The 23,359-nt window shown below is 51.6% G+C and overlaps 2 protein-coding genes across 4 annotated transcripts in view; both read right to left on the bottom strand.

The window, feature by feature from the left end:
- Nucleotides 1-632: 632 nt before the first annotated feature.
- Nucleotides 633-22,153, bottom strand: corin (corin, serine peptidase). Of its 3 annotated transcripts, none has more exons than XM_062449027.1 (22): nt 21,986-22,153; nt 20,586-20,718; nt 18,183-18,467; nt 17,102-17,318; nt 16,100-16,485; nt 15,350-15,463; nt 14,281-14,388; nt 14,048-14,158; nt 13,350-13,472; nt 12,173-12,277; nt 6,623-6,857; nt 6,359-6,501; nt 6,050-6,157; nt 5,828-5,941; nt 5,608-5,718; nt 5,378-5,501; nt 4,154-4,279; nt 3,503-3,552; nt 3,218-3,392; nt 2,779-3,050; nt 2,001-2,134; nt 633-1,670 (listed from the first exon to the last, which is right to left on the bottom strand). In XM_062449027.1, the coding sequence occupies exons 1-22, from the start codon at nt 22,046-22,048 to the stop codon at nt 1,485-1,487; spliced, it is 3,423 nt and encodes a 1,140-aa protein (XP_062305011.1). In that variant the 5' UTR covers nt 22,049-22,153; the 3' UTR covers nt 633-1,484. The 3 variants fall into 3 exon arrangements, with proteins under 3 accessions (XP_062305011.1, XP_062305012.1, XP_062305013.1); XM_062449028.1 differs by having other exon boundaries at nt 6,623-6,854; XM_062449029.1 differs by lacking the exon at nt 21,986-22,153 and adding an exon at nt 20,952-21,588.
- A 147-nt stretch (nt 22,154-22,300) lies between these two features.
- Nucleotides 22,301-23,359, bottom strand: part of nfxl1 (nuclear transcription factor, X-box binding-like 1) — a 15,121-nt gene continuing 14,062 nt past the window's right edge. Inside the window, 1 exon segment of the mRNA XM_062449923.1 lies at nt 22,301-22,324. Within this exon segment, the coding sequence (XP_062305907.1) occupies nt 22,301-22,324 (24 nt within the window).

The raw sequence follows: 23,359 nt of genomic DNA, 5'->3' as shown, positions 1-23,359 counted from the left end.
ACACCTTATAACAGCCTCTGTCTCTCTCCCTCCTGTCTGTCTCTCACACACAGCACAATTCAGTCCCATGCCCTTGCTCAAAGCAATGTCAAATGCACGCACACGCGCACACACACACACAGAAAGAGAGATCAGGGGATGTGTGGACAAAGTTTATTAGTGAGATACAAGATAGAAAGTTTGGCTTTAAACACTAAAAGGATCAGCAAAGTATACTACATCCTCCTGCTCCTCCCCCCCCCTCCCCCTGCTCCTCTCCTCCCCCTCCCCCTGCTCCTCTCCTCCCCCTCCCTCTCCTCTCCTCTCCTCCCCCTCCCTCTCCCTCTCTTGCTGCAGGGTGGTGTGTGTGTGGGTCAGAAGTGCAGACAGCAGAGAGCTATCCTCTCTAACACACCTCACATATAAAACACCGGAGGTAGAAAAACAGGCTTAGAAAAATCACAAACAGTTACTCTGGAATGTTGAATACACAGACCTTACAGGTGTCAACACACACACACAGGTACACTAATGACATAAACCACAGTACAAGACACACACAAAACTCTACTCATCTCTACTAGCACTAGTAATGTGAAGGGAGCTCTGCTGAACACAGCTGCCCTCTGCTGGACACACAGTCTAACAGCAGCTGCCCTCTGCTGGACACACAGTCTAACAGCAGCTGCCCTCTGCTGGACACACAGTCTAACAGCAGCTGCCCTCTGCTGGACACACAGTCTAACAGCAGCTGCCCTCTGCTGGACACACAGTCTAACAGCAGCTGCCCTCTGCTGGACACAGTCTAACAGCAGCTGCCCTCTGCTGGACACACAGTCTAACAGCAGCTGCCCCTGAAGCTACACAGAACGTTTCTAGACTTCCAGGAGAGTTCTAGAAGGTCCCATCCCAGCCTCCTGCCTCTGACCAGACTATCGCTGAAGACAGGAGAGAAGGATTGCTATAGGCACCTCTGAGCGCGTGCACATGTATTCTGAACACCCACATTGAGAGCGCAACGAAGGCTGTGTGTGCATGAGTGTGTATATGAGTGTGTGTGTTAAGTGTGTGTGTATGAGTGTGTATGAGTGTGTGTGTATGAATACATACACACATTAAATTTTAGGTCCCTATATGTTTATTGTATGCACCTTCCTGCCAAAGCAAATTCCTTGTCTGTGCAAACTTTCATGGCGAATAAATCCCATTCTGATTCTGATTCTGAGTGTGTATGAGTGTGTGTAACAGACGAAGACAGTGGTAACATGTGGAACAAGCCGTCCTAAAACACCACTTCCTCCTTTGACGGTGGGACACAGGAAGTAAAACACCACTTCCTCCTTCGACAGTGGGACACAGGAAGTAAAACACCACTTCCTCCTTCGACGGTGGGACACAGGAAGTAGAGAAGAAAGGTCCTCCTCTTCAGACTCTACACCTACGTGGTTGGCAGGGGGAGAGTGGGGATGCGCATACCAGAGAGTGTATGTGTGTGTGTGAGAGAGCTAGTTGAGCTGGAAGGAGTGCAGGTAGATCTGTCTGTGGATCCACTGGGTGAAGTGTGTGACGTTGCTGTAGACACCAGGACCCAGCACCTTAGAGAAACACACCGAGCCCCAGGAGGTCAGGCCGAACAGACGCCAGCGGCCCCCGGACGGGTCCTCACACACCAGGGGCCCTCCGCTGTCTCCCTGGAGACACACACAAAGTATTTGAGCACTCTTTCTTGAGACAGACAGACAGGTAAACAGACAGACAGGTAAACAGACAGGCATACAGACAGACAGGTAAACAGACAGACAGGTAAACAGGTAAACAGACAGACAGGTAAACAGACAGGCAGACAGACAGGTAAACAGACAGACAGGTAGACAGACAGACAGGCAGGCAAACAGACAGGCAGACAGACAGGTAAACAGACAGACAGGTAAACAGGTAAACAGACAGACAGGTAGACAGACAGGCAGGCAGGCAAACAGGCAGACAGACAGACAGACAGGCAGACATACAGACAGACTCACCATGCAGGAGTCAACAGTGCCTGCCTCGTAGCCGGCACACAGCATGCGTGAGGTGATGGTCTTGGTGTCGAAGTAGGCCTGGCACTGAGGCAGGGAGATGATCCTCACCTCTCCCTCCTGCAGCTTGAAGGGCACTGGGGACAGCACACCTGGCCTTTAGATGGGGGGGGGGCTTGTGACTTTAGTGTGTGTGTGTGTGTCAGTGTGTAGTGTGTGTGTGTGTCAGTGTGTAGTGTGTGTGTGTCAGTGTGTAGTGTGTGTGTGTGTGTCAGTGTGTAATTTGTGTGTGTCAGTGTGTAGTGTGTGTGTGTGTGTCAGTGTGTAGTGTGTGTCAGTGTGTAGTGTGTGTGTGTGTGTGTGTGTCAGTGTGTGTGTGTCAGTGTGTAGTGTGTGTCAGTGTGTAGTGTTTGTGTGTGTGTCAGTGTGTGTGTGTCAGTGTGTAGTGTGTGTGTGTGAGTGTCAGTGTGTAGTGTGTGTGTAGTGTGTGTCAGTGTGTAGTGTGTGTGTGTGTGTGTGTGTGTGTGTAGTGTGTGTGTGTCAGTGTGTAGTGTGTAGTGTGTGTGTGTGTGTGTGTGTGGTGTGTGTGTGTCAGTGTGTAGTGTGTGTGTGTGTCAGTGTGTGTGTGTGTGTGTGTAGTGTGTGTCAGTGTGTAGTGTGTGTGTGTGTGTGTAGTGTGTGTGTGTCAGTGTGTCAGTGTGTAGTGTGTGTGTGTGTGTGGTGTGTGTGTGTCAGTGTGTAGTGTGTGTGTGTCAGTGTGTAGTGTGTGTGCTCCACTCACTGCGGTTGCCCATGTGTCCCCAGCCTGTGATGTAGCAGTAGGTGTCTGGGATGGGCAGCTGTCCTGGGCGGGGCAGGCAGACCGGCTGCACGTAGCTGGTGACCTGCACCGCCCGGGCCAGCTGCACCACGCTGATGTCATAGTCCACTACGGCCCGGCTGTAGCGGGGGTGAGCGATGATGCGCGTCACGCCGCTGCTCTGCTGGTGGGGGGACGGGTGGTCCAGGTTGGTGATGCCCAGAACCACCTTCCACTGATCAGCACTCTCCCTCCTAGGACACACACACACCACAGATACACACGCCACAGAGACACACACGCCACAGAGACACACACACACACCACATACACACAGTCAAATTAGAGTGTACATACATTTCTTTGTTGTACATATTAAATAGACACACACACATTCACACGCGCACACACACTCCCTCACCCCTGAAAGCAGTGTGCGACCGTGAGAGCCCATCGTGGAGAGATGAGGACGCAGCCACAGATGTGTCCGCTGGGCTCGCTCTGCAGGGAGCACTGCCAGGGCCAGCGTCCCGGCCGGGACACGCGCCCCCCCAGCACACGCTTGTACACACGCCCCGCAGGCCGACGCCCACAGTCTGGGGAGACGCAGGGTTACCAGGGTTACCAGTCCAGGTGTGTGTGTGTATGGTGTGCGTCTGTGTATGGTGTGTGTGTGTGTATGTGTGTAAGTGTGCGTGTAACTCACCTTCACTGCTGCAGAGGACAGACACTCTTCTCCTGGAGTGACAGGAGTGTCTGTAGAGCAGACAAGCATCAGTAACTCAGGATCCCTCTTCTCCTCCTCCCTCTCTCTCTCTCTCCTCCAGAAGGTTCTAGGTTCCTACCCTCTCTCCTCCAGCAGGTTCTACGTTCCTACCCTCTCTCCTCCAGCAGGTTCTAGGTTTCTACAGTCTCTCCTCCAGCAGGTTCTACGTTCCTACCCTCTCTCCTCCAGCAGGTTCTAGGTTCCTACCGTCTCTCCTCCAGCAGGTTCTAGGTTCCTACCCTCTCTCCTCCAGCAGGTTCTAGGTTCCTACCCTCTCTCCTCCAGCAGGTTCTAGGTTCCTACCCTCTCTCCTCCAGCAGGTTCTAGGTTCCTACCCTCTCTCCTCCAGCAGGTTCTAGGTTCCTACCCTCTCTCCTCCAGCAGGTTCTAGGTTCCTACCCTCTCTCCTCCAGCAGGTTCTAGGTTCCTACCCTCTCTCCTCCAGCAGGTTCTAAGTTCCTACCCTCTCTTCTCCAGCAGGTTCTAGGTTCCTACCGTCTCTCCTCCAGCAGGTTCTAGGTTCCTACCCTCTCTCCTCCAGCAGGTTCTAAGTTCCTACCCTCTCTTCCCCAGCAGGTTCTAAGTTCCTACCCTCTCTTCTCCAGCAGGCCCTGCAGGGCCGAGCCATTCCTCTGGCTCCACTCTGGGTGAACATGGAGCCAGCGCCGCCGCGGAGCCCCGGGGGGGTCTGGAACCATCTCTACTGCCACCGGAGCACTGGAGACACACACACCATACACACACACCATACACACACACCATACACACACACCATATACACACACACCATACACACACACACCATACACACACACCATATACACACACACCATATACACACACACACCATACACACACACCATACACACACACCATACACACACACCATATACACACACACCATACACACACACCATATACACACACACCATATACACACACACACCATATACACATACACCATACACACACACCATATACACACACCATACACACACACCATATACACACACACCATACACACACACCATACACACACACACCATATACACATACACCATACACACACACCATACACACACACCATATACACATACACCATACACACACACCATATACACATACACCATACACACACACCATATACACATACACCATACACACACACACACCATATACACATACACCATACACACACACCATATACACATACACCATACACACACACCATATACACATACACCATACACACACACCATATACACATACACCATACACACACACCATATACACATACACCATACACACACACACCATATACACATACACCATACACACACACCATATACACATACACCATACACACACACCATATACACATACACCATACACACACACCATATACACACACACACCATACACACACACCATATACACACACACACACCATATACACATTCACCATACACACACACCATATACACACACACCATACACACACAGTCACACAAGAACAAAACATACACACACAGATAATAAATAGTCGTCAGGACAAATAAAGATTAGTTTCTGGGTTCTCTGTTTCTGTGAGCGTACGTTTCCATCTGTGTGTGTGTGAGTAGGTGTGTGGGTGTGTGTGTGTGTGTGAGTAGGTGTGTGTGTGTGTGAGTAGGTGTGTGTGTAGCTGTGTGTGTGTGAGTAGGTGTGTGTGTGTGTGTGTAGCTGTGTGTGTGTGTGAGTAGCTGTGTGTGTGTGTGTGAGTAGGTGTGTGTGTAGCTGTGTGTGTGTGTGTGTGTGTCTAGCTACTGACCTTACCCTAAACCCAGCTGTGAGCAGGTGAGAGCGCTGAGCTCAGGTGTCCACTCATCAGCACACACCTGGTAGTGAACAGCTGTCCTGAACACAGTCAGCAGGGAGCCCTCGTCTGGGGACAGAGACACTGGGGGGGGGGGGGGGGGGGGGGGCTCTGTGTAGGCTCAGGGTGACTGTGTGTATATAGAAATGTGTATGTGTGTGTGTATATATGAGTGTGTGTGTGTTCTCACCACAGTCCCACTCGTCGGAGCTGTCTGAACAGTGTTTCCTGCCGTCGCACCACAGCGTGCGGTGAACACACTCGTGGTTGTTACACGCCAGCTCGTTATCACTGCACATTGCTGGAACACACAGTTACACACACACAGTCACACACACCAACAACACACACAGCTACAACCCCACCCCTCCTGACTCGCAACACCCCCCCTCCCAGGCAGAGCGACTCACAGCAGTTGCGCTCGTCTTCCAGCAGGGGGCAGTCTGGGAAGCCGTCACAGATCATGGAGGGTTTGATACACACCCTGCTGGACGGACAGGCCCACAGGCCTCGCTCCACACACCCTGCAACACATACGGGATACACACCACACACGTGTGTGAGTCTGGGTACCTGGGTGTGTGTGTAGGTGTGTGTGTGTTTGTGCGTATCTAAGTGTGTGTGTGTCTCACCACAGTTGTCCTCGTCACTGTGGTCATCACAGTCCGTGTGCCCGTCACAGTGCTTGGAGGCCAACACACACCTGCCTGATCTGCACTTGAAGTGGCTGGGAGAGCACTCTGTCACCACGGCAACACACGCACACACACACACACATGTTATCAAGGCACCTCATGTTCTTTTCTGATAGTGTTCTTTAAATTAGAAGTTACACAGATCTCATCCCCCTCACACACACACACACACTAACACACACAAACAGTCACACACCCGAAGTGGTTTCCACACACACACACACACACACACACACACACACACACCGTGTACGTCAGGGTTGGGCAGCAGGCAGGTGACGTTGCCGTCCTCTTCAGGGAACTGAGAGCAGTCGGACTCCTCCGGCCACTGCAGCCCCACGATCCCCAGCACAGACTCACAGCGCTGCTTAGAGCTGTGACACAACGACCTGCTCTCACACACACGCACACACACACGCACACACACGCACACACGCACACACACACACACACATGTGGTTAAATGCTGAACTGAGGGGGTAATGTGGACCTCCACTCCCCTCTCTTCACCTGCAGGGAGGGACCCTCTGCTGTGTGACAGAGTCACACTTGGGCACCAGGATGGTGCAGGCGAAGAACATGAGGTAAGTGTAGCAGTTGGTCTGGACCAGGGCAGGGAATAGGGAGCTCTCCCAGCTTACAGAGCTCTCTCTCTGGGACTGGTGCCCCAGGTAGTTGGGGAAGCTGGTGGAGTTGTAGGGCAGGTTCATACACAGCTCCAGGGTGATGGGCTCACAGCGACCTGCTGTGAGACACACACACACACAGAGATAGACACACACAGATACACACACACACGGATACACACACAGTTAGTTACACACAGTTAGATACACACACACAGTAGGGGTGGGGGGATATCGATTCACATTTGAATCACGATTCAGTCTTCTAGCAATTCACAAATGTAAAAAAACTTTTGTAATTTTTTTTGTAATGTTGTTTTTATTTTTTATAAAAAATCGCACAAAATCGTGAATCGATTTTTTTATCGATTTGTGACCCCCAGAATCGAATCGAATCGTGAGGTACCAAAAGATTCCCACCCCTAACACAGATACACCTGCAGCCTCTCAGTACTGCAGCCTCTCAGTACTGCAGCCTTTCAGTACTGCAGCCTCTCAGTACTGCAGCCTCTCACTACTGCAGCCTCAGTACTGCAGCCTCTCACTACTGCAGCCTCTCACTACTGCAGCCTCAGTACTGCAGCCTCACTACTGCAGCCTCTCAGTACTGCAGCCTCAGTACTGAAGCCTTTCACTACTGCAGCCTCAGTACTGCAGCCTCTCACTACTGCAGCCTCTCAGTACTGCAGCCTCAGTACTGCAGCCTCTCACTATTGCAGCCTCTCAGTTCTGCAGCCTCCCACTATTGCAGCCTCTCACTACTGCAGCCTTTCACTGCTGCAGCCTCTCACTATTGCAGCCTCTCACTACCGCAGCCTCTCGAAAGAGAGGTTTGCTAAAAAACGTTCACAAACCGTTCACATACGACACACAACACGACACACAACACGACACACAACACGACACAAACAATTTTCACGTCAGACAAATTAGATCCACAGTCCCACACACACACAGACAGGTCTTACAGTCCCACACACACACAGACAGGTCTTACAGTCCCACACACACACAGACAGGTCTTACAGTCCCACACACACACAGACAGGTCTTACAGTCCCACACACACACAGACAGGTCTTACAGTCCCACACACACACAGACAGGTCTTACAGTCCCACACACACACAGACAGGTCTTACAGTCCCACACACACACAGACAGGTCTTACAGTCCCACACACACACAGACAGGTCTTACAGTCCCACACACACACAGACAGGTCTTACAGTCCCACACACACACAGACAGGTCTTACAGTCCCACACACACACAGACAGGTCTTACAGTCCCACACACACACAGACAGGTCTTACAGTCCCACACACACACAGACAGGTCTTACAGTCCCACACACACACAGACAGGTCTTACAGTCCCACACACACACAGACAGGTCTTACAGTCCCACACACACACAGACAGGTCTTACAGTCCCACACACACACAGACAGGTCTTACAGTCCCACACACACACAGACAGGTCTTACAGTCCCACACACACACAGACAGGTCTTACAGTCCCACACACACACAGACAGGTCTTACAGTCCCACACACACACAGACAGGTCTTACAGTCCCACACACACACAGACAGGTCTTACAGTCCCACACACACACAGACAGGTCTTACAGTCCCACACACACACAGACAGGTCTTACAGTCCCACACACACACAGACAGGTCTTACAGTCCCACACACACACAGACAGGTCTTACAGTCCCACACACACACAGACAGGTCTTACAGTCCCACACACACACAGACAGGTCTTACAGTCCCACACACACACAGACAGGTCTTACAGTCCCACACACACACAGACAGGTCTTACAGTCCCACACACACACAGACAGGTCTTACAGTCCCACACACACACAGACAGGTCTTACAGTCCCACACACACACAGACAGGTCTTACAGTCCCACACACACACAGACAGGTCTTACAGTCCCACACACACACAGACAGGTCTTACAGTCCCACACACACACAGACAGGTCTTACAGTCCCACACACACACAGACAGGTCTTACAGTCCCACACACACACAGACAGGTCTTACAGTCCCACACACACACAGACAGGTCTTACAGTCCCACACACACACAGACAGGTCTTACAGTCCCACACACACACAGACAGGTCTTACAGTCCCACACACACACAGACAGGTCTTACAGTCCCACACACACACAGACAGGTCTTACAGTCCCACACACACACAGACAGGTCTTACAGTCCCACACACACACAGACAGGTCTTACAGTCCCACACACACACAGACAGGTCTTACAGTCCCACACACACACAGACAGGTCTTACAGTCCCACACACACACAGACAGGTCTTACAGTCCCACACACACACAGACAGGTCTTACAGTCCCACACACACACAGACAGGTCTTACAGTCCCACACACACACAGACAGGTCTTACAGTCCCACACACACACAGACAGGTCTTACAGTCCCACACACACACAGACAGGTCTTACAGTCCCACACACACACAGACAGGTCTTACAGTCCCACACACACACAGACAGGTCTTACAGTCCCACACACACACAGACAGGTCTTACAGTCCCACACACACACAGACAGGTCTTACAGTCCCACACACACACAGACAGGTCTTACAGTCCCACACACACACAGACAGGTCTTACAGTCCCACACACACACAGACAGGTCTTACAGTCCCACACACACACAGACAGGTCTTACAGTCCCACACACACACAGACAGGTCTTACAGTCCCACACACACACAGACAGGTCTTACAGTCCCACACACACACAGACAGGTCTTACAGTCCCACACACACACAGACAGGTCTTACAGTCCCACACACACACAGACAGGTCTTACAGTCCCACACACACACAGACAGGTCTTACAGTCCCACACACACACAGACAGGTCTTACAGTCCCACACACACACAGACAGGTCTTACAGTCCCACACACACACAGACAGGTCTTACAGTCCCACACACACACAGACAGGTCTTACAGTCCCACACACACACAGACAGGTCTTACAGTCCCACACACACACAGACAGGTCTTACAGTCCCACACACACACAGACAGGTCTTACAGTCCCACACACACACAGACAGGTCTTACAGTCCCACACACACACAGACAGGTCTTACAGTCCCACACACACACAGACAGGTCTTACAGTCCCACACACACACAGACAGGTCTTACAGTCCCACACACACACAGACAGGTCTTACAGTCCCACACACACACAGACAGGTCTTACAGTCCCACACACACACAGACAGGTCTTACAGTCCCACACACACACAGACAGGTCTTACAGTCCCACACACACACAGACAGGTCTTACAGTCCCACACACACACAGACAGGTCTTACAGTCCCACACACACACAGACAGGTCTTACAGTCCCACACACACACAGACAGGTCTTACAGTCCCACACACACACAGACAGGTCTTACAGTCCCACACACACACAGACAGGTCTTACAGTCCCACACACACACAGACAGGTCTTACAGTCCCACACACACACAGACAGGTCTTACAGTCCCACACACACACAGACAGGTCTTACAGTCCCACACACACACAGACAGGTCTTACAGTCCCACACACACACAGACAGGTCTTACAGTCCCACACACACACAGACAGGTCTTACAGTCCCACACACACACAGACAGGTCTTACAGTCCCACACACACACAGACAGGTCTTACAGTCCCACACACACACAGACAGGTCTTACAGTCCCACACACACACAGACAGGTCTTACAGTCCCACACACACACAGACAGGTCTTACAGTCCCACACACACACAGACAGGTCTTACAGTCCCACACACACACAGACAGGTCTTACAGTCCCACACACACACAGACAGGTCTTACAGTCCCACACACACACAGACAGGTCTTACAGTCCCACACACACACAGACAGGTCTTACAGTCCCACACACACACAGACAGGTCTTACAGTCCCACACACACACAGACAGGTCTTACAGTCCCACACACACACAGACAGGTCTTACAGTCCCACACACACACAGACAGGTCTTACAGTCCCACACACACACAGACAGGTCTTACAGTCCCACACACACACAGACAGGTCTTACAGTCCCACACACACACAGACAGGTCTTACAGTCCCACACACACACAGACAGGTCTTACAGTCCCACACACACACAGACAGGTCTTACAGTCCCACACACACACAGACAGGTCTTACAGTCCCACACACACACAGACAGGTCTTACAGTCCCACACACACACAGACAGGTCTTACAGTCCCACACACACACAGACAGGTCTTACAGTCCCACACACACACAGACAGGTCTTACAGTCCCACACACACACAGACAGGTCTTACAGTCCCACACACACACAGACAGGTCTTACAGTCCCACACACACACAGACAGGTCTTACAGTCCCACACACACACAGACAGGTCTTACAGTCCCACACACACACAGACAGGTCTTACAGTCCCACACACACACAGACAGGTCTTACAGTCCCACACACACACAGACAGGTCTTACAGTCCCACACACACACAGACAGGTCTTACAGTCCCACACACACACAGACAGGTCTTACAGTCCCACACACACACAGACAGGTCTTACAGTCCCACACACACACAGACAGGTCTTACAGTCCCACACACACACAGACAGGTCTTACAGTCCCACACACACACAGACAGGTCTTACAGTCCCACACACACACAGACAGGTCTTACAGTCCCACACACACACAGACAGGTCTTACAGTCCCACACACACACAGACAGGTCTTACAGTCCCACACACACACAGACAGGTCTTACAGTCCCACACACACACAGACAGGTCTTACAGTCCCACACACACACAGACAGGTCTTACAGTCCCACACACACACAGACAGGTCTTACAGTCCCACACACACACAGACAGGTCTTACAGTCCCACACACACACAGACAGGTCTTACAGTCCCACACACACACAGACAGGTCTTACAGTCCCACACACACACAGACAGGTCTTACAGTCCCACACACACACAGACAGGTCTTACAGTCCCACACACACACAGACAGGTCTTACAGTCCCACACACACACAGACAGGTCTTACAGTCCCACACACACACAGACAGGTCTTACAGTCCCACACACACACAGACAGGTCTTACAGTCCCACACACACACAGACAGGTCTTACAGTCCCACACACACACAGACAGGTCTTACAGTCCCACACACACACAGACAGGTCTTACAGTCCCACACACACACAGACAGGTCTTACAGTCCCACACACACACAGACAGGTCTTACAGTCCCACACACACACAGACAGGTCTTACAGTCCCACACACACACAGACAGGTCTTACTGCAGTTGGTGGTGGAGTTGCGGGGGTCGCAGGGGCCCTGGCTGCCGCATACAGGGGGACAGGAGGAGACACAGCTGGGCTGACCAGGAGCACACACACCCTTACCTGGACCAGAGAGGGGGGAGACGGGCCTTACATTTCAAACGATGTACCATATGCAAGTACGTAATGTAAACTGTGTATGTATGTATATATACATGTGTGTGGGTGTGTGTATATATATATGTGTGTTTGTATTTATATATATACATGTGTATATATATACATGTGTGTGTGTATATATATACATGTGTGTGTGTGTATATATACCGTATTTGTTCGAATAAACGCTGCAGCGTTTATTAAATAACGTTCATTTTTGGTGCAGCGTTTATTCGAGGGCGGCGTGTATTCGAGGGCGGCGTTTAATTAGTAAGGGTGATCTCGTGAATTGTAGCTGCAATGCAGACATAGACAACTTCGTTGCTGGCATTGTGACAAATGAATCATGCTGCTAAAACACAGGTTTCATTTACTACCGCTGACCTCCTTGTCTATTCTTTGTTTGTCTATAAGTGCGGCAACTCCCTTTCTCATTGGCTATCAATTAGGTGTGCGTTGGTAATACAACTGTCTCAAATACAGCTGTTCTACATTGTGTAGAAATCTGAAGCAGCATGCCTAAACGTTCATACACGTTAGCTTTCAAACAGAAAGTTATGTACGTGTGTAATAAATACTGGGGTTGAATTTAACCAATTAAATAACCGTTTCCAGATTTTTTTGGTGCGGCGTTTATTCGAGGGCGGCGTGTATTTGAAGAAATACGGTACACGTGTGTGTGTATATATATATATACGTGTGTGTGTGTATATATATACGTGTGTGTGTATATATATATACGTGCGTGTGTATATATATACGTGTGTGTGTGTGTATATATATATATACGTGTGTGTGTGTTCATGTTTTGGCTACTCGCAATGTTTTGTGGCTATCTTGTTGTTATGATCAGTGACCTATGCACTTTGTAATGCTCTCTCTTGGAAGTCGCTTTGGATAAAAGCGTCTGCTAAATGAATAAATGTAAATGTAATGTAAATGTTTATATATATATATATACGTGTGTGTGTGTTTATATATATATATATGTGTGTGTGTGTGTATATATATATATACGTGTGTGTGTGTGTACTACTCTGGTCAGGACTGCAGCTCTCCTCGTCACTGCCGTCCTTGCAGTCGTCCTCCCCGTCGCAGCGGAAGGCGCTGGGGACACATTGCCCACTCCGGCACTCCAGCAAACCCTGGCTCCTGCAGGCTGGGGTCAGGGGTCACAACACTCACTATTACACTGCTGCAGGTGTAGGGTCAGGGTGGAGGTCAGGGTGGAAGTCAGGGGTCAGGGTGGAGGTCAGGGGTCAGGGTGGAGGTCAGGGTGGAGGTCAGGGGTCAGGGTGGAGGTCAGGGTGGAGGTCAGGGTGGAGGTCAGGGTGGGGGTCAGGGTGGAGGTCAGGGGTCAGGGTGGAGGTCAGGGTGGAGGTCAGGGGTCAGGGTGGAGGTCAGGGTGGAGGTCAGGGGTCAGGGTGGAGGTCAGGGTGGAGGTCAGGGGTCAGGGTGGAGGTCAGGGGTCAGGGTGGAGGTCAGGGTGGAGGTCAGGGGTCAGGGTGGAGGTCAGGGTGGAGGTCAGGGTGGAGGTCAGGGTGGAGGTCAGGGTGGAGGTCAGGGGTCAGGGTGGAGGTCAGGGTGGAGGTCAGGGGTCAGGGTGGAGGTCAGGGTGGAGGTCAGGGGTCAGGGTGGAGGTCAGGGGTCAGGGTGGAGGTCAGGGTGGAGGTCAGGGTGGAGGTCAGGGGTCAGGGTGGAGGTAAGGGTGGAGCGGTGGTCCTGGATACTCACAGCAGTTGAGTTCGTCGCTCTTGTCCAGACAGTCGTGGTCTCCGTCACACACCCAGTCTCTGGTCACACAACGACCATCTCCACAGCGATGCTCTTTCTCCAGGTCACACACTGACACACACAGTTCACCTAATCACATGTTTGTGTACAGGTGTGTGTGTGTGTACAGGTGTGTGTGTGTACAGGTGTGTGTGTGTGTACAGGTGTGTGTGTGTGTACAGGTGTGTGCTCACCACAGTGTTGCTCGTCGCTGACGTCTCCACAGTCGTCGTATCCATCGCAGAGCAGAGCGGGGTCGAGACAGCGCCCCGTCCCGCAGTGGAACTCCCCCGCCTCACACGCTGCGGGGTCAGGGTTAGGGTCAGGGTCAGGGTTAGGGTTAGGGTCAGGGTGCGGGGACATGGCTGCTTCAACATTCATGTCAAGTTTTTCCCATTCACTACCTTCACGCCTGAGTATTTAACATCCATCAGCACATCTATAATTTATCTCCCTCCCTTTTCCCTTCCCCCCTTCCCTCCCTCCTCCCTCTGTCCCCCCTTTCTCTCCCTCCCTCTTTCACATGAAGAAGATGACAGAAATAGAGGGGGAGAGAGAGAGAAGCAGAGGAAAAGAGGGGGAGGGAGAGAGGAAGGGATTCCTGGCTCCTCTGCTCTCTTGATCCTCTCATTGCATTCCAACACTCGCACCCTACACCCTCATTACATCGCTATGACAACCAGCTCCCTGAGACCACAGCTGCCACCCACACACACAGACACACACACCCACACACACACTCTCACACACACACAAAGTGCAGACCCTTAGGGGACAACCACAGGCATGCTCCCACGTCTCTGTGTGTGTGTCTTGTATTTGACTTCTCACACTTATTCATCAGTGCTGGTATTTACTGTCTGTCAGGGAGTGTGTGTGTGTGTTTGTGAGTGTGTGTGTGTTTGTGAGTGTGTGTGTGTTTGTGAGTGTGTGTGTGTTTGTGAGTGTGTGTGTGTTTGTGAGTGTGTGTGTGTTTGTGAGTGTGTGAGAGGGAGACATTCCAGCAGGCAGAATGGCATGTGTTCATGTGTTCATGTGTTCGAGCCAGATCCTCTGCCCTTCTGTCACAACTAAACATGTATGTGTGTGTATCTGAGTGTGTGTATCTGTGTGTGTGTATCTGTGTGTGTATCAGTGTGTTTGAATGTGTGCGTGTATCTGAGTGTGTATCAGTGTGTGTGTGCGTTAATGTGTGTGTATCAGTGTGTGTGTGTATGTGTGTATCTGTGTGTGTGTATCAGTGTGTGTGTGTGTGTGTCATACTGCAGTCTGCCTCGTCGCTCCAGTCATCACAGTCGTTGAAGCTGTTGCACACCAGCTTCCTGGGGATGCATATTCCTGTTGCGCACAGGAAGTTGTCATTCCCGCCACACACAGCTGGGGAGGAAAACCAACATTATCGCACTAGTTACCAACACTCTGTCAGATTAATAAAGTTATTGAACCAACACTCTGTCAGATTAATAAAGTTATTGAACCAACACTCTGTCAGATTAATAAAGTTATTGAACCAACACACTGTCAGATTAATAAAGTTATTGAACCAACACACTGTCAGATTAATAAAGTTATTGAACCAACACTCTGTCAGATTAATAAAGTTATTGAACCAACACACTGTCAGATTAATAAAGTTATTGAACCAACACTCTGTCAGATTAATAAAGTTATTGAACCAACACACTGTCAGATTAATAAAGTTATTGAACCAACGCACAGTCAGATTAATAAAGTTATTGAACCAACACACTGTCAGATTAATAAAGTTATTGAACCAACACACTGTCAGATTAATAAAGTTATTGAACCAACACAGTAAGATTAATAAGCCTTAACACTAATTAAGTTATTGAACTCTCACAGCTACATCAAACTGATAGTTTCACAACCTTGTCAAACTAATCAAGTTTTCAAACCATCACAATACTGTAAAGCGTGTGTGTGTATGTGTGTATATGTTGTGTGTGTGTGTATGGTGTGTGTGTATGGTGTGTATGTGTGTGTGTGTCTTACGTGGTTTGCCTTTGACCTGTCGGGGGGAATAGCAGAGGGGTGTGTGGCCAGAGGGGCTGTCTGAGGGCGTGGCTCTGGGGGGGTCTGGGGGCGTGGCTCCGGGGGAGTTTGGGGGTGTGGCCCCGAGGGGATCTGGGGGCGTGGCTCCGGGGGAGTTTGGGGGTGTGGCCCCGGGGGAGTTTGGGGGTGTGGCCCCGAGGGGATCTGGGGGCGTGGCCCTGAGGGGGTCTGGGGGCGTAGCCCTGAGGGGGTCTGGGGGCGTGGCTTGCGTGGTGAACTGCGAGCAGCGCAGGAAGTCTGGCCAGGAGGCGTTGAACATCTGCAGGACAGGCTCACAGCCCTCCCTCGCCGCCTCACAGAACCCAGCACAGGGCAGCAGCACACGCCTGGGGAAACAAGAGTGTGTGAGTGTGTGGGGGGGACATACGTGTGTGTGAGTGTGTGGGGGGGACAAGAGTGTGTGTGTGTTCTTCCTGACTCTGGAGTCTATTACAGGAGAGGAACACTCCCCCCCCCCCTCAGACAGCTGAGACATGAATGGAATTAAAGAATATATCCCCAGGCTCCTCCTCCCCCAGGCTCCTCCTCCCCCCAGGCTCCTCCTCCCCCCAGGCTCCTCCTCCCCCAGGCTCCTCCTCCCCCCAGGCTCCTCCTCCCCCCAGGCTTCTCCTCCCTCCAGGCTCCTCCTCCCCCCCAGGCTCCTCCTCCCCCCAGGCTCCTCCTCCCCCCAGGCTCCTCCTCCCTCCAGGCTCCTCCTCCCCCCAGGCTCCTCCTCCCTCCAGGCTCCTCCTCCCCCAGGCTCCTCCTCCCCCCCAGGCTCCTCCTCCCCCCAGGCTCCTCCTCCCTCCAGGCTCCTCCTCCCCCCAGGCTCCTCCTCCCTCCAGGCTCCTCCTCCCCCCCAGGCTCCTCCTCCCCCCAGGCTCCTCCTCCCCCCAGGCTCCTCCTCCCTCCAGGCTCCTCCTCCCCCCAGGCTCCTCCTCCCCCCAGGCTCCCCCCTCCTACCTCTCCTGGCTGTGGCCGGCCGCTATGCATTGTGGGAGTGCGAGGGTGCAGCCAAACAGCATGATGTGTCTGTAGCAGCCCAGACGGTTCAGGTAACCAAAGAAACGCAGGAACATCTCCACCTCTGATGCCTTCACCACGGCAACGGCCGGCGACGCCCACGTCTGGTTGTAGGGCAGCATGTGACACTGAGGCTCGATGATGTCAGAACACCCACCTGGGAGGGAGGGGGAGAGGGAGGGGGGGGGGGGGAAGGAGGGGGAGAAAGGGGTTGGGAGAGAGTTTCAAACAGATGTTCAAAAACACAGCCTCCTGGTTGGACGTCTATCACAGTTAATGAACCAATAACAAGCATTCTGTCTGGATTTGGCATTAATATGACCCTGGTTGGCTGAGAGGAGAGGAGGCGAGGGAGGGAGGGGAGAGGAGGCGAGGGAAGGGGAGAGGAGAAAGGAGACAGTCTCTTGAATCTGCTGTTTCATTGTTGTTGTCTGATCAAAGTCAGGGAGGGCACGTGAGCGAAAGAAAGACAGAGAGAGAGAGAGAGAGAGAGAGAGAAAAAGAGAGAGAGGAGAAAGAGAGAGAGAGAAAGAGGAGAAAGAGAGATTTACTAAATGATTTACCTTCATAGGCATTGAATAAGACAAACTACTTTTCTCCCTCTCCCTTCTCTCTCTACGTTTAACTCCCTCCCTCTCCCTCTCCCTCTCCCTCTCCTTCTCTCTATCTCTCTCTCTGTCTCAGGACAAAGTGGAGGACACTGGATCAGAATTCTGTCCATCGTCTCGCCAGAGTAAAGGACAAACACACACACACTCACAGATACATGCTGATTGGAGCCCTCCATTCCCTACATGACTGATGGTAAAGACACTATGATAACAGAGAGAGAGAGAGGGAGAGAGAGAGAGAGACAGAGAGAGAGAGAGAGAGAGAGAGAGAGAGAGAGAGGGAGAGAGAGGGAGAGAGAGGGAGAAAGAGAGAGAGAGAGAGAGAGAGTGAGGGAGGGAGGGAGGGAGGGGAGAGAGAAACAAAACAACCAGACAGACTGAGTGAGTATGGGACCAGTGAAGAGCATTACCTTGGTCGGGGGCGGGGCTAAGAGTTCCTGGTGTTGTGCTGATTGGCCAAAAGGTACTCAGTGAGGTTATCGAGGTCACCCAATCAGGAGACAGGGTGGGAGGGGTTATGGAGGAGGTCAGGTGGCTGCTCTCATCTCTCCCGGTGGGAGCGTCCGTGCTGGTAAGGCTGAGGGAGAAGCTGCCGGTAACGGTGTTGGAGGAGGAGGAGGAGGAGGAGGAGGAGGTGTCTGGTGCTCCCGTAGAGCGAGACAGCAGCGGGCCAGACTGCCTGAAACCACTGATCCCTACACACACACACACACACAGATACACACACACAGATATACACACACACACAGGAGGAGGAGAGGAGAGGGGGAGAGGAAAGAGAGGGGAGAGGGAGGGGGAGAGGAGTGGGGGAGAGGAGAGGGGGAGAGGAAAGAGAGGGGGAGAGGAGTGGGGGAGAGGAGAGGGGGAGAGGAGAGGGGGAGAGGAGAGGGGGAAGGGGGGGGAGAGGAGAGGGGGAGAGGAGAGGGGGAAGGGGGGGAGGAGAGGGGGAGAGGAGAGGAGAGGGGGAAGGGGGGGGAGAGGAGAAGGGGAGGGGAAAGGGGGGGAGAGGAGACGGGGAGAGGAGAGGAGAGGGGGAAGGGGGGGGGAGAGGAGAGGGGGAAGGAGGGAGAGGAGAGGAGAGGGGGAGGTGTGGAAGAACAGAAGGTCCATCAGATAGCCAGATGCAGCAGTGTGTGAATGTGTGTGTGTGTATTTGTGTGTGTGTGTGTGTGTGTTTAAAAGCCCTTGAGGAACAATGTTTAAAAAGTTCATTCACTTTTACTACCCACACACACACTTCACTCAGCCTCAAACACATAAACACACTCAGCCTCAAAGCACAGAGCCACACCATCAGAGATACTGATGAAGAAATGGTCCCATTGCAGCTCTTCATCATCACTATGGGCAACACTTCCATGACGCACAGTAACATGAATATTAACACTCAGCTCTTGTTGTGGTGTCTGTGTGTGTGTGTGTGTTGTGAGTGTGTACTGTCTGTGTGTGTGTGTGTGTGTGTGTACTGTGTGTGTTGTGAGTGTGTACTGTCTGTGTGTGTGAGTGTGTACTGTCTGTGTGTGTGTGTGTGTGTGTGTGTACTATGTGTGTGTTGTGAGTGTGTACTGTCTGTGTGTGTGTGTGTGTGAGTGTGTACTGTCTGTGTGTGTGTGTGTGTACTGTGTGTGTTGTGAGTGTGTACTGTCTGTGTGTGTGTGTGTGTGTGTGTGAGTGTGTACTGTCTGTGTGTGTGTGTGTGTGTGTGTGTGTGTGTGTGAGTGTGTACTGTCTCTGTGTGTGTGTGTGTGTGTGTATGTGTGTGTGGAGAAGGCCTTATGGAACACTAATGATTCACTGAGCAGCTTGTCTGTGTCATTATTGGCTGCTGTTAATTCATGAATATAATCAGCCAATCAGAGTTCAGAGGACCAATGTTAAATATGCAGAATGTTTCCACACAGACAGACACACACACAAACACTACGATCCTAGTGGGGCCTGACCAGTCACAAAAACATGCACACACACACACAATACACACAGAAAGATAACAGTTGTGTGTTTCGGATAAGGTTTGCATTGTGTGTTTGTGTGTCTATGCGTGTGTGTCTATGCGTGTGTGTCTATGCGTGTGTGTCTATGCGTGTCTGTCTATGCGTGTGTGTCTATGCGTGTGTGTCTATGCGTGTGTGTCTGTGCGTGTGTGTATGCTTCATTAACTGTGAGGACATGAGTGGGTGAGAGATAACAAACCTAGTTCTGCTCCTACCCTCCATCTTCTCAACATCTCCCTCTTTGACCCTCCCTCCCTTTCTCCCTCTCTGACCCTCCTTTACATACTGTGTGTGTGTCTCTTGTGTGTGTGTGTGTGGTGAGTGTGTGTGTGGTGAGTGTGTGTGGTGAGTGTGTGTGTGTGGTGAGTGTGTGTGTGGTGAGTGTGTGTGTGGTGAGTGTGTGTGTGGTGAGTGTGTGTGTGGTGAGTGTGTGTGTGTGGTGAGTGTGTGTGTGGTGAGTGTGTGTGTGGTGAGTGTGTGGTGAGTGTGTGTGTGGTGAGTGTGTGTGTGGTGAGTGTGTGTGTGGTGAGTGTGTGTGTGTGGTGAGTGTGTGTGGTGAGTGTGTGTGTGTGGTGAGTGTGTGTGTGTGGTGAGTGTGTGTGTGGTGAGTGTGTGTGTGGTGAGTGTGTGTGTGTGGTGAGTGTGTGTGTGGTGAGTGTGTGTGTGTGGTGAGTGTGTGTGTGTGGTGAGTGTGTGTGTGGTGAGTGTGTGTGTGGTGAGTGTGTGTGTGTGGTGAGTGTGTGTGGTGAGTGTGTGTGTGTGGTGAGTGTGTGTGTGGTGAGTGTGTGTGTGGTGAGTGTGTGTGTGGTGAGTGTGTACCTGTGAGCACCAGCAGGATGCAGAGCAGCAGGGCAGCTGAGGGCAGCAGGATGTAGAGGGCCAGGCGAGGGCAGCGAGACACGCCGGGCTTGTGAGAACATACCTCCCCCATGTCCTCCCCCAGACCAGAGGCCTGCACACACACACACACACACACACACACACACACACACACACACACACACACACACACACACACGGACAAACATTAGAAACGATGCCATTAGAATGCCGTTAAAACCACGGCATGGTTACAATGATATTATTTGTCATCTAATCACTTATCCAGATGGTTTACCGTAGGCCTATATTTGGCTTATCTAGGCCTATCTCTGTTAAAGTTCCCGCTTCTCTCCATATCCTTACCTGTTCCACCGCGTTCCCTGAAGACTTTCAGACGCGCGCACACGGCTTCCCGTTAACGGAACATCTAAACAACCCTGGCCGCGAGGAGAGCGACATGTTTAACGCAACTTACAACAACACCGACTTTTACTAGACTGCCCCGGTCTCCCCTTTAACCTAGGGCACTCGCGCGCGCAGGGTCCTAACTCGGTCTGAACCTGCCGCACTGACCGAGGAAAAGAGTAGGATTCTGTTTCCTGCGGGTTGTTTTACCGTTAATGACGGAAAACCCTCAGGGTCGCCGGTTGAACTCTCACCTAACAACGCGCAACACATGAACTCCACTGGAGAGATCTCGGTTGCCCACTGAGCTGGCCCGTTGCCCCTCCAAGTCTGGTTGAATAGCAAGCGGCACGCTATCGTCATAGTCAATCAATCCACCGGGTTTGGAGAACCGTGAACATGACGAATGATTCGAAGGAGATCTCCGGTCCCTCCTTGTCCCACTTCGGCTACGTGACGGCCGCTAGGACCATGCTTAAAATGCTCCGCGTTCCGCCCGGTCTGCCCGTCAGTCCCCGGTCGGTTGGTCCGTTTATTTTTAACCTAGAGGTATTTTTTGCTCAGACTTTCCGTTCAGCAGCGCGCGTGCCCCCGCTTCAGGCTCGGGGGGACCTGATGGTTCTCTCGAGAAGAGATCGGATATTTTTAGCGCCCGGCGCGAGGGAGAGTAGCTGCAGCCGGGGGGCTCGTGTGTGTCTCCCACCAGCTTGTGCGCGAGTGCTCGAGAGACTTTTCACACCCCAAGCGCCTCTAATAGGAGTACCTCGCGCGCACTTGACTTCGGGCTGTCTAAGCGGGGAGGCTTGTGAGTTCAGCTCTGTTGGACGGTGTTACTCTTCTGGTGTATAATCGGTTTGAGCTCTCTTACCCAATTCATGAATGTACCGGAGAACAACCGACACGGCCGGTCCGAGTTAGAGGGAAGCCCAACAGAGGCGGGAATAAAAGCAAAGCAAAAAAGGACTAGAAGTGAGAGAGAAGAAGTTTCTTACCCTGCCGCTGAATGTGACGCGCGGACATGGCTCCGAGTCCGCTGGGGCCCGCGTGGATGACATGACCGGACACCGGAGCTTGCAGCTCACCTCACCGACACATCATTCTCCCGTGAAACCCCGGTAGCACTCTCGCAATGGGAGGGGTGAGACTCGGGAGGAAAAAGTCTAGTCCGGTCACCTCCTCGCAGATACAGCTGTGAAACTCCACCCTCTAACACACTCACACACACTCACCCTCTAACACACACTCACCACCCCTCCGCATTCCATTAACCGTGGGTACAAAGTCATGTTTTTCTCTCTGATGTGCGGCTAATGGGCCAGAGAATTAGGCAGCTGGAACACAAACACACTCATGCGCACATATCAAAACACATCACTGTTGGTTGTTTAGCGCGGTTCTAATCCTAAACTTTCTATTAAATTCACGTGTTTCTCTAGTCGACATGGGATTAAAGGCTAGACAGACACGCGCACACTAGCCCAGTATACAGGAGCAGCTCCCTCGAGCGTCATTAGTGTAATTACAGCCCTAACTCTCAGCGCGCGGTGGAAGCTTCCACTAGCGACTTCACTTCAGCCTACTTTCAGAAAAACACATTAAGGAACAGGTACCCCCCCCCCCACACACACACACACACAAGCACGCACACACAGTAATAGATACAGTTCTCAGGCAGTTTCTTTTATTTCCCAGCTGCAGTCAGACAAGTAACAACCACCAGTAACCAGAATAGTAACCATGTTCTGTTACACTACAGTTTAGCATGTTACACTACAGTTTAGCATGTTAGCATGTTACACTGCAGCTTTGCATGTTACTCTAGAGTTTAGCATGTTAGCATGTTACATTACAATTTAGCATGTTAGCATGTTACACTGCAGTTTAGCATGTTCACGGTTATGTTGTTATACTGTGGACAACAACCAATCACTGTCTTCTCTCAACCTACACAACCAATCACTGTCCTTGCTTTAACATTCATCATATCTGACATCTCTAATAATATTTCAATAATCCAAGAAAATAATAACCAATATTCTTCATCATCATTATCATCTCCACCACCGTGGTCCTATAAAGGGATGATGTTGTAAAAGTATAGAATAATCCGAAGAGAGATTATAAGTGTGTGTGTGTGGAAATGGAATGAAAGTGAGCACGTGTATTCATGCATGCATGTCTGTGTGTCTGTGTGTGTGTGTGTCTGTGTCTGTGTGTGTGTGTGTGTCTGTGTGTGTGTGTTGTGTTGTTGTGTGTCTACAGGGCGAGCAGGTAGAGCGCTGTAGCAGCCAGCAGGACAGCACAGACGGAAGCAGCAGCAGAGAGGAGCGCCCCACCCTCCCTCCTCCTCCTCCTCCTCCTCTCCT

This window comes from Osmerus eperlanus, chromosome 23 (assembly GCF_963692335.1).
Source record: "Osmerus eperlanus chromosome 23, fOsmEpe2.1, whole genome shotgun sequence".
NCBI classification, from domain to species: domain Eukaryota; kingdom Metazoa; phylum Chordata; class Actinopteri; order Osmeriformes; family Osmeridae; genus Osmerus; species Osmerus eperlanus.
This window is presented reverse-complemented; position numbering and strand designations above follow the sequence as displayed.